The 11,469-nt window shown below is 49.2% G+C and overlaps 4 protein-coding genes across 4 annotated transcripts; 1 reads left to right on the forward strand and 3 right to left on the reverse strand.

Annotated features, from left to right (window-relative positions):
- Positions 1–291: 291 nt before the first annotated feature.
- LOC6605637 (neuralized-like protein 4) lies at positions 292–6,550 on the reverse strand. The gene is made up of 9 exons (XM_002030419.2): positions 6,117–6,550; positions 5,699–6,058; positions 4,700–5,634; positions 4,461–4,637; positions 3,318–4,402; positions 2,432–3,256; positions 2,078–2,378; positions 1,911–2,021; positions 292–1,849 (listed from the first exon to the last, which is right to left on the reverse strand). Exons 1-9 carry the CDS (start codon positions 6,285–6,287, stop codon positions 472–474), a joined length of 5,343 nt encoding a protein of 1,780 aa, XP_002030455.1. The 5' UTR covers positions 6,288–6,550; the 3' UTR covers positions 292–471.
- A 321-nt stretch (positions 6,551–6,871) lies between these two features.
- Positions 6,872–9,134, reverse strand: LOC6605638 (ATP-dependent Clp protease ATP-binding subunit clpX-like, mitochondrial). Its single transcript, XM_032719919.1, has 2 exons — positions 9,027–9,134; positions 6,872–8,965 (listed from the first exon to the last, which is right to left on the reverse strand). The coding sequence occupies exons 1-2, from the start codon at positions 9,101–9,103 to the stop codon at positions 6,964–6,966; spliced, it is 2,079 nt and encodes a 692-aa protein (XP_032575810.1). The 5' UTR covers positions 9,104–9,134; the 3' UTR covers positions 6,872–6,963.
- Positions 9,135–9,515: 381 nt separating this feature from the next.
- LOC6605639 (RNA exonuclease 4) lies at positions 9,516–10,608 on the forward strand. The gene has a single exon (XM_002030421.2). The coding sequence runs from the start codon at positions 9,611–9,613 to the stop codon at positions 10,481–10,483; it is 873 nt and encodes a 290-aa protein (XP_002030457.1). The 5' UTR covers positions 9,516–9,610; the 3' UTR covers positions 10,484–10,608.
- A 100-nt stretch (positions 10,609–10,708) lies between these two features.
- On the reverse strand, positions 10,709–11,387 carry LOC6605640 (M-phase-specific PLK1-interacting protein). Its single transcript, XM_002030422.2, has one exon. The coding sequence runs from the start codon at positions 11,284–11,286 to the stop codon at positions 10,828–10,830; it is 459 nt and encodes a 152-aa protein (XP_002030458.1). The 5' UTR covers positions 11,287–11,387; the 3' UTR covers positions 10,709–10,827.
- Between the last annotated feature and the right edge of the window lie 82 nt (positions 11,388–11,469).

Below are 11,469 nucleotides of genomic sequence, written 5' to 3' on the forward strand. Positions count from 1 at the left end.
CGAAACAGAAACATAAACACAACCCTAAAACAATTTCTAATCGACCATTTTTCATATATTTGAATAACAAAATCAACAAAGCGACACTAAATGAATGGAATTAAAATAATCAAATAAAAACAATGATAATTCCAATCATGCATTTCTGTTCTTACTTTAGTGTTTTAATTTTTGGGATTGTTTGTGAAAGAAATTGTTTAGTATCAAAGAACCGAAAGTTTTGTATGCGCTTTGGTTTGGCCAACTTTTTATTTTGTTTAAATGCCATGTTTTCCAAATGAAAAGGGTTCATTACCAATAATCTTGTAATTTTATTTGAGCTTACGATACAATACAAACTCGTTTACAAAGAGGAATGCGACTGCGATTTGGTGTGGGTAGCTGCTCAGCGGGATTAAAATGTGGTGAATATAGGGACAGGATTAATGCTTATAAACTGGGCGTGACTAGTGCGAATATGGGGTTGTGCGCTCAATGAGATTCCGGCTCCTCGATCCTGTCCAGTTTGATAATTAAAGCGTTGATTATGCAAGCGCCAGCCTCCTTGGTAAACCAGCAGAGATCGTTAAGCAGATGAACAGACGACTCGTTGAGAGTGGCGCACGGAGTGCCTCCCACGCCGTCGGCACCTTGTCCCGTTCCACCATGGTCGTGGTCGGTGGATCCCAGGCTGCGCCTTTTAGCCTCGGCCGCAGCCTTGCCAGTGGTCACCCCCGAAATCGACTGCCGCCGAACGTAGACCTCGAAGGAAGTGGAGATGCGGTGGAGTCCCTGTTCAGAGGCAAAGTGATGCTGCGGCAGCACGGGCTCAATGACCGTGGCATTGGGCGAATAGTACAGCTCCAGACGTGTACCAGGCTCATCCTTGAGCGCTGCAGCGGCCGGTTCCTCGTCCGGATCCGTTTCCAGCGGAAGCGGCTGCCCACGATCCAGTATCGCCCGTATCTTGTCCACCCGTGTCATGTAGTAGAAGGGCAGCCAGTCTCCGTTGAGATCAAAGTGCACTTGGGGAGCGGTCGCCGAGGAAGCGCCACCACCGGCCGATGCAGTCGACGTCGAAGTGCTCAGCACATTGACCGTCTGCTGGTTTAGCTTGAAATAAACCCAACCCTCCAGTTTATCACCATTTCCTCCGATGCTGGGTCCACTGCACTTCAGGCAGAAGCACACCGGCTCAAGTCGGCTATCAAAAAAGGCCTGCGGCAGGACTAGCGATGCACAGAAGCGTCTCACCTGACGCAAATACTCGCAGTCGTTCTGCTCCACACTGGCACCGGTGGCAGTGGATCGCAGGGAATCTGTTCCTCCACTCGGCCGCGTCTGGCCAACTGAATTCGTGTCGGATTCCATGGAATTAAGGGAAGGCAGGTCGAGATTGAGTAGTGACGCCTGATCGGGCATAAGATGATGCCGCGTATATTCGTTCTGCTGGAGTTGCTGCAGCAGCAACAGGTGGTTCATGTAGTCGATCTCATCGTCCTCCAATACATTATCGTTGAGCACTGGCTCGCCGGAAATTTCGCGTTCATTACTAGCACTTAGTTCTAAGGCCTCCGCATTGTTTTCGCTGTGATCGACCGTTGTGGATACAGACGTCATTGCTCCACTCGCTTCGTCGACAGAACTGACTAACGGGTTTGGAGGATTGGGTAGATCATCGTACTCCTTATTCGTGTCATATACACCCGAGTTACTCAGGTGTTGGGTATTGGCCGTGCAGCCGCTGGTGCCACTAGATCCCGCTGCCGTTGCAGATGTGTTCAAAGAGTTCTGGAATCTCTGTGTGCTCTGACTGCGTTGTATATTTAAATTGGTATTGTGCTGCAGCTGCAGAGACTCGCGAAGGCAACTGAAGAAATTAAGAAAATTAGAAATTACATTCTTATCCGCATTTCCATTGCCATGCTTACCAAGTCGACGATGATCCGCCGAGTTCATTTCGCTGCTGCTCCAGAGTTCGATTCTTAATGGAAATGTTCAGCAGCAAGTTCTCCGAAACGCTCTCCATAACCGATCGAGTCCTGCAAAATGATTCCGTACAGAAAACCGGAGTAGACCTATTTATTTATACGCTTACATTGCGTTTGAAGGAGCACCGGAGGTGGATGGTCCGGATTCGCAGACCTGCTCCGTGTCCTTTTCCTTCTCGTGCATTTCCAGGTGCGCCTTTTCGCATTGCTGTGGCATACCATTATCCAATTCCAGTGCCTCCGGAGCCTCCACAATTGGAGTACCATTGGCATTCCCAGTGCGTACAGCATCATTGCCAGTAATCAATGTTATTTTCTCGCATTTGCCGTACACATCGAATACGGGATACACATGGTTGGGCAGTCCGCTGGCCAGATCCTCGAGATTCGTTGACCCAATCATAATGACTGAATAAATTTTCATAATTAAAACTAACTTTTAACACTCAAATTAAACTTACTTAGCATTCCGGCATGGGTTAGTGTCAGGGTGATCACAGTTCCCACTTGGATCTGCTCAAGGGCATCGCCGTATTTGGAGGCTATCACTTGGCCGTTGATGTTGACGTAGTCGTGGGTGGCCAACCAGCAGCCCCTTTTAAAGTCCAACAGGGATATGGGACCAGTCTGGGGACTTGCGGACAAAACGCCAAGACCGACAGTACCTTTCCACTTGTTGTTTAGGGCATCTACCTTGATGCTGATGCTCTCACCCTTACACAGTGGCTTATTGAGGCAGACGATGGACTGGTTATAGGACTTGATTCTGGTCACGCTTCTGCGATCATCGCTGAGCCGCGCGTTCTTTTGTGAGACATCCAAAAACTCGTAGTTCAGTGCCTCGGAATCGATTGATTCCAGCATGGAGCTATCCTGCTTGTTCAGTGGATCCACTCCAAAGTCCATGGAGTCCTGCAGACGCAAACTGCATGGACGTAGTGGCGATGCCGGTCCTTGAGCGGAAATCACTTGAATTCCCATTGTCGAACCTCTTAGTTCGGCAACCACGTAGACATCGTTGGGGATGTTGTGAAACTGGATGTTCACGTTCTCCGAGTTCAACAGAATGTTTAACGAGTTCTCCACTCGCTCCAGAGTTATCCTATCGTCCACCCTTAACCATTCCAGGGAGGCCAGCGAGCGCTGCAGGCAGCTTGAGTTTAAGCACACCTCGTTTCCGCTAACATACCACACGTTTGCCGGAATCCGACGAAGACTGGTTGGGAGTTTCTTGCGCACGCTTTCGTCGCTTAGATTCAGATCAGTGACCCCGATACTTAGACAACCTACGGACGAGTTAAAGAAATTAAAATCCTCTACATGTAGATATCTACAACAGGAGCTTACCAGCAAACATGGAATTAACCGATGTCAGCTTAATCTCAAAAGGTGATCCTACGCTGAGCGGATGTTCCGAAAATACCAGACAATGGGATAGCGGTGCCGCCGCTCCCGTAAAGCGCGAGGCCTCCGTCCAATCCTTTGTTAGACTTACATTTCCCGAGACGCATGTCCAGCGGTGTTTTGTCTCCATGGCCGGATGCTGAATTACCGATGTGGCTTGACAGCTCTGCGAATTTTCGCTGGTTGCGTACGGAGCGCGGATGTCCAGCTGCGTCTGGGTAAGACTCACTTGGGCGCACTGTCCATACAAATCGATAATGGCCCAAATGTTCGGTGCGTGGCACTCGCAGGCCGGCCCTTGATCCATTCCATCAACAAAGAAGTGAATGAAGTCACCATTGCGCATAACACCAACTCGCGTGCTAGGACCTAGGGTATCCAGATCCAGTAGAATATTCGTGCGTATGGTCTTGCGGTTGTGAAAAATCATCGGGCCGCATAAGATGATGGTGTCGCTGGCCTCCAGATCGGTGGCGTTTGGAGCCAACTGGATGTCCTCTGGCCGAGTGCCCGTCACCCCGATCTCAATGTTGCCCGACCAGTGACGAACCATTGTCTCCAGCTCCACTTCAAACAATTCCCTCTGCCTTAGCGGTCGGTTACTGAACACAATTGCGTCATTGAACTCCGCCAGGGAATTGGGACGCGACGCAGTTAGACCACTATTCGATATGCCCGCATTGGCGCCGTGGATGCTGTGAAATCGCAGCGGAACTTCACTGTACAAGGTCGTATTTGAGATGGTAGAGTTTCCGGTGTCTGGACTACCGCACTCCGAAGTGTCCACGATGCTTGCTTGTGCTGCCTGTCCATACAAATCGATTACGCCATAAACGCGCTCCGGAACATTGTGGGCAGCTGGACCCTGATCCACTCCATTTACCCAGAAATGCAATGTGCCGTCGTCCTTGCGCACCACACCCACTCTATCGCCCACCTGCAAGCGATCCAGGTTTTGACCGTACTGTTCGATAACGGTGACTCCATTCTGCATGACCCCGTTTCCCGTCATCATCCAAGTGCCGGAACTGGTTCGGAAAAAGGTTGTTAAAAACAACTAAAGTTGGGCTAGAAGCCAGAACTCACCGCACATTAGTCATCGTGAATGGAAAGTCCAGTTCGTCGGCGCTGTGCGTGGTCACTCCCATTTCAACAGAGCCAGCCCATTTGGTCACGACGCGTTCAAGTCGCACTTGGAAGAGTTCGTTGGGACGCAGAGGTCTTCTTGTGAGCACTACACCATTGTTAAAATCATCGGCAGCACTGCAAAAAGATTGGGGAATGGAAGTTCATAAAAATCTTCTGCCGTAAACAACAATGCTCACTTGGGCCGCAGAGCTGTCCGCCCGCTCTGGGTGACGGTGGCGTGGGTACCACAAATGTGGTGGAAGGTTAGCCGGTCATCGTTCCTGGCTATGGCTCGCGTGCTGGAAATGGTCTCACTTAGGCCGCCGGCAGCGCCAGCCACATTCATCTCGCTCTCTGGACTTAGGAGGCTCAGGGTGGGGGTGCCGGAATGCTGCTGGTGCTGGGTGTGTTGAGCACCAACTCCACTGGAACATGCAGTCATTCCTGCTACTATGTTGTTTCGCCGCGTCACGAGATTCTGCTGCTCACGTTCATCGCGATCAACTATTGTTACCTTGATAGTCATTCCGTAGAGATCGATAACGCCCCACAAAGTAGAGGCTACTCTGGTGGCGGCCACCCCCTGGTCCTGTCCGTTAATATAATTGTGTAGGTTGCCGTTGGATTTGCGCATCATCCCAACGCGATCTCCCTCGCGAAGCTCATCCAAGTTGAACTCGCCGTACTGACGGCGTGTTCCCTTACCATTGGTCAAAATACCGCAACCGGACATCATAATTGTGCCTGAGCGCATGTTGGTCATGGTTGCCGGAAAGTGCAGCACTGCGGGATTGTGCGTGGTGACGCCCACTTCAATGGATCCCGACCATTTGTCCACTAACTTGTCGATGCGAATCTCAAACAGTTCGTTGTCCCTTAGAGGCCTGTGGGTCATCACCACGCCGTTATTGAACTCGTCCAGGGGTCGACGGCGTTCGGCGGATCGAAAGTTGGGCGAAAGCTTCACCAACGACCCACAGCGGGTGTGGAAGCACAGTCGGTCATCAGCACCGGATACGGAGCCATTGCCTTGCATCCAGGCGTCGGAGTCAACGACGATGTTTACGTTCATGGCCACGTCCAAGTTTTGAACAACCTGCTGCAGCGGTTGCTGCAGCGGAGAATCCAAAGGCTGTGTAAAAAAAAAAAAAACGATTTTCAATTTAACTATTCATTTGGGTTGGTTGAATGGTTACCTCTACGGAGCCACTTCCATCGCGCGGACACAAGGAAACCTGCACACAACGTCCGTAGAGATCGACAAGAGCCCACAGAGGCTTGGGCATGTTTTTTGCAGCCACGCCTTGCGACTCTCCGTTCACATAGAAGACCAGATCGTTACCAGAGGTGCGCATGACGCCAACTCGATCATTCTCGTTGAGCGTCTCCAGATCGGTTCCATAGAACTCGAACAGGCGTCGTCCATCCTTGCGCACGTCGATGCCGGACATGACCCATGTGCCATTTCGCATGGCAGTGGCGCATGCCACCAGTTCCAGGTCATCCGGCGACTCCGCGGTGACACCAATCTCAATGCTGCCGCCCCAGGAGGTATTCTGCAAGACGAGCATTATCCGCAGCTCTATCTGCTGCAAGGTCGTGTGGCTAACTCACCTTCTTCTCGATGACGACCTCGAAAAGTACATCGTCCTCCAGGGGCTCAGCACTGAACACCAGGGCATGACTGAAATCCCGCATTGAGCGCTGGGCCATCCGGTTGTTATTGTACAGCCGGATAGAGCGGCCACAGCGTGTGTGAAAGGATTGCGTTTCTCTGCCGGTCATGGTTGCTCCTCCAGTTCTGCTTTATCGGCCCTTTTCTCCGCCGCCGCTTGTCGCCGTACAAATCAATCGTCAGTCGGAATGGGAACACGGGCGGATTGCGGCTCATGGGCTGTGGACGATGTAAGTGACGGGTTCTCGGGCGCTGATGGACAAATTCCGATGGAGTACTCTGCAGTAATCTAGATCTACACTAAGCATTATGCATTATTTTCAAAGATGTGACAAACTAAAATAAACAAATGAATATCCTTTTCGTATGACCGTTCATAGATGTAACGAAAATCCATACATTTAACGAACATATCGACTGCTTAGTTGAATTGGTTATCAGTTACTACACTGAAAACATAGTTCGAGCTATTGTAATTAACAAGGTTTGCTCTTAATGAATACAGCATTTGCCTAATAAGAAAATACAATTATTTTCAAGTCTCCAAAATCTCTAATCATCCAAATTTTCCTATTCAAATTAAGTTTCAAAATAAAGACAACTTGTTGGATAATCTTTTCCTAGCAACGGCAATTTTACTGCAAAGAAGCTAACAAAAACTTTAAACATAATTATATTAGTTTTAAAGCCAAACTTTAAGATTTGTGTTTAATTATTTTTATTGTGTTAATTCTAATAAATTCACAAAGTGTTTATATAAACTGAATAACTGGAATATATTAAAGATTAAGCCACTGGTTTGTCCGTTGTACTGGACACGGCAGCTGGGTGATCCATAACATTGGACTTGGAAGGCGTCTTGTCCCTAGCTCGTCGATATTTGGGTTTGGCCTTACCCATAACATTGTCGGCGGTTATGTGAACGCCCCGAATGTCCGAGCCAGGCACTAAGAACATGGGATCTAGCAGCAGTTGCTCCATTATGGGGCGCAATCCGCGAGCTCCCATGTTTCCCTTCATGGCCAGCTGGGCCACCGATATTAAGGCGTCGTGGGAAAATGTAAGCTCCACACCATCCAAGCGCAACATTGCCTTGTACTGCGACACTAGAGCATTGGGCGGTTCGGTAAGAATGCGAAACAGCATATAGGCATCCAAACTGTGGAAGGGCACTATTATCGGGAAATGACCAACCAACTCCGGTATCATGCCGAACTTAGCTAGGTCGCATGCCTGCACTTTGATCAGGCACTTATCCCGCTCCTGGTGTGCGTTTGGGGGACCAGCTTCGCCGGTTGAAGTGACGTCAGAATTCTTCTCGTTGATGCGTCGCTCGATGATCTTATCCAGGCCTGTGAAGGCGCCGGAGGCCACGAACAGAATGTTTGTGGTGTCCAATTGGACCGCCTTGCCGAACAGTTGACCCCGGTTGGTTAGGCTAACCACGCTGCCTTCCAGCATCTTAAGCATGCCCTGTTGGATGCCCTTGGATCCAGAGAGAGCACAGATCTGGTCCACCTCGTCCAAGTAAACAATGCCAGTTTGGGCGCGCTCTACGTCGTTGTTTGCATCTTGGAGCAGCTTTAAGAGGACGCTCTCGATGTCCCCGCCCACGTAGTCCGCCTGCATCAAGGTGGTGCAGTCACATATAGCGAAGGGTACGTCCAGGCACTTGGCAATGCTCTTAGCGATAAGCGTCTTTCCCGATCCCGTTGGGGCCAGCATCATGATGTTGCTCTTCTCCAGCTCAACGTCGTTTGACTGAACACCTGGAAATTTCCAGTTGAACGTGCTCGATTCTTGTTCGCTTCCAAAATCGATCAAATCCTTTTCCTGCGATGCGCTGTTGAGCGTAGATATGTCACCAGAGATGTTTAACTGGCAGAGCGACAGAGTTTCTGCGGCGTTGTCGGCTGTCTGCTCTCTCTGTGACAGGTTGTGGTGGATGCGCTTGTAGTGGTTATAGACTGCCACCGACAGCACCTTTTTGGCGAATTCCTGACCCACCACATGCTTGTCTAAATACTCCATGATCTTCTGTGGTTCAGGTGGCAGCTTGGCGAACTTCTTCTTTTCGTCCTTAGTCAATCCAAAAATGTGGCTTTTTTCAAAAACTTTTCCTTGGTTAGTCTTGGTTTGACCCAAGGCTATATTTCCAAAGCGAGCGCTCGAATTGTCTGCCCCGAATCCAGCAGTGCAGCTGAGTGGACATGGGGTTGCCCCGAAAGTGAATACTGTTGGCAGCGGCTGGAACTGCTGTTTGATGTTGCAGACTGGAAAAGCGGGCTTCTGCTGGGGTGCCTTAAGAGCACTTGGTGTCTCGCCAAAAGACCCCATAATCGCGTTTCCAGAGGTAGCATTCGAGTTGGTTTGAAAACCTGGGAGGCTTTGAGGCTGAACTTGGCATTTTTCCTGGTGCGAAGTCTTCGGCTTGATCCTGTTGGCTTTGGCAATCAATCTTGTTGAGTCGGACTTTATGAAGGTGGAACCGACTGAGCAACTATTTGGCTGTTCGTAGATTTCGATCAATGTATCCAGTATCTGGGGCGACATCTTAAGCAAATTGGCCGTTTTCATGGTGGCCAATCTAACTTCGCGAGCATACTGAAACTCATAATTAGTGAGGCGATCTTGTCGTTTAGCCATGTAATGCTGCAAACGACATTCCTCAAATGATTGATCCTCGGTGTGGTTGGGAAAGTTGCCCCTGCCACTGAAGGGTCCGAATGCAGATAGGCACCACGCCCCGCCTTTCAAGTACTCTTTCACTTGCTCGGCGACCCCTTTCCTTAATGCGAATTGATAGGGTTTATATATATATATATATATATATTCCAAGATGCGCTTACTTGAGATCTATGTGCTCCATGATGCATTTTGAACCAAATTCGCAGGAGCCACTTTGAAACTGCTTGCATACGACCATCTTTATCAATTGCGCACTTCATAATGAATATCCAAAACTTCAAACCCAATCTGGAGTGTGCACATACATATGTAAAATATTCGTTAGTTTGGTATTTTTGTGATTTGTTCAAATATAAAACCGCCATAAGTGATTTTAGAATATTTGTCAATACTCCGGCATTTCTTTAATATTTAAATGAACTTACATTATTTATGAACAAGCAACTACTTCAGCGTTTGAAACTGTAAATGAATAGCAATTTTTACGGTCATATTTGTTCGAGTAATCCATGCACATATTATTGGCGCAGTGGATGAGTTCACAGGCTACTTAAGGCGTGATTGCTATTAAACTGCTGAACGCACCCATTGACAGTGTTTAAATACCAAAAGCCCGCCAACAGTAATACCCCCGCAACCCCAAGACGGTCACACTGGTCGGTGTTACTAAAATACAGAAACACATTTTTATTTGAGATCGTCTAAAGCTGCATTTTTATTTGGAATATATAGATGCCCCGACGCCATGTCTGCTACGTCACGCCAGAAGCAGTTCGACATGAATCGTACCCGGGCCAATAACTTGGCCAGCAGCAGCAACGGGCCTGGCAAAAAGAACAACACCACGAGCAGCACGAAAAATGTAGTTTCCCCGCAACGCAATCAATGCAAGCTGCAAACCTCCATGGAGCGCCTACAGGTGCAACAGGCAAACACAAGTCGCAGGGCAGCCGGTTCCAACTGGATGGCCGCTGCTGGCGGTGGAGCAGCAGCAGCACCTGGAAGTGAAAACCAGGATGCCAAGACGGCGGAGTCAGCACCACTGACCAAATCGGCACGCATGCGCATGAAAAAGAAGGCACACTCCAATCGCTATTTGGCCATGGACTGCGAGATGGTGGGTGTGGGACACAACGGACAGGACGACATGCTGGCACGCGTGTCCATCGTGAATCGCGTGGGACAGGTGCTGCTGGACAAGTATGTGAAGCCGCGAATGGAGGTCATCGACTACCGCACCAGCGTGTCCGGTATTCGGCCGCAGGACATCGCTAACGGTGAGGACTTTGCCACCGTGCAAAACGAAGTAGTGAAGCTGCTACATGGCCGCATTCTGGTGGGACACGCCCTGGGCAACGATCTTGCCGTACTGAGCATCCGCCATCCGTTCCATGACATTCGTGATACGTCGCGCTATAAGCCGCTGTGCAAACTCATCTCTAATAGCCATACGCCCAGCTTAAAACGCCTGACCATGGCCGTTCTGGGTCAGGAGATCCAAACGGGCGAACACAATTCCGTGGAGGATGCACGCGCCGCCATGGGTATCTACAATCGCGTTGCTGCCGACTGGGAGAAGTACCTGGCGAAGAAGCGGCATCAACAGCAGCACTTTTAGCAGCTAACTCGGGGAGCCCCATTGCACTGAGGGGATGAAATACGGTAGTCTTAAGTTTTTAAGTGTACACACGGGTTTCATTCACGTGGAACTGTTGTTTAAATGTATAAAATGTTACAACCTTATCCATAGTTCTTTCTTTAAGGCATCGGAGCGGTTTTAGCACGTGGTGTGTCAAAAGCAGGCTCGGACCATATGATTTGCCTCAAATGCTTGAACGAAACCTTTTTTATGTTTACACATCCTTTTGTTTAATATCGAAAAGTTAAAATTAAAATTCTTACTTTGCTTTGGTGAAATTATCCTACAGGGCTTAACTAGGTCTTAGTATTGTATTAAACATTTTAGGATACCTCCACCTCCTTCGGTGGAGTTAGGCTAGAGCTGGGTCCGTGGATGGCCTCGTGGCGTTCCATTAGCTCTCGCCAAGGATCCTCCAGCATGGAGGGATGGAAATACTGGCCGAAGGAGCCGCCGCTCCGGTTGTGCTCCCTGTTCTGTTGGTTCCTCGGATTCTGATCCCAGTTCTGTTGGTTCCTGCGATTGAAGTTGCCGCCGCGTCCGAAATTCCTGCACTGACCGTAGGGCCGATGGCGTTGCGGCTCCTGCGGGGATTTGTTCTGGTAGAAATGCGGAACATTTTGCTGGCCCTGTTTGTCCTCGTAGAAGCCAAAGTTTGGATTTTGTGGCTTCTGCTGGCCACCGAATTGCTGCGATCTGTAGTCCGCGGACTGCGATGGGTACTGGCCGCCTTGTGGGCAATAGGGCGGCAGGTTGTTATAGTTCTTGCGAGGGGTGCTCATGATTACAGTCGTTAAAGTCTATTTAAGCCAATTATTTTCTTGGATCCGAAGTGTAAAACAAATGTTTTCTTATTTTAAGTGCGACCGTTGGCCATTACCACAAAAATACATATTAATTAAATCCGCTGGTTTGAGACTTTGCGAAGCGCAGTTGTCGGCATATTTAGGGTGTTTTCCCGCAAG

The sequence above is a fragment of the Drosophila sechellia genome, chromosome 3L (genome assembly GCF_004382195.2).
Source record: "Drosophila sechellia strain sech25 chromosome 3L, ASM438219v1, whole genome shotgun sequence".
NCBI classification, from domain to species: domain Eukaryota; kingdom Metazoa; phylum Arthropoda; class Insecta; order Diptera; family Drosophilidae; genus Drosophila; species Drosophila sechellia.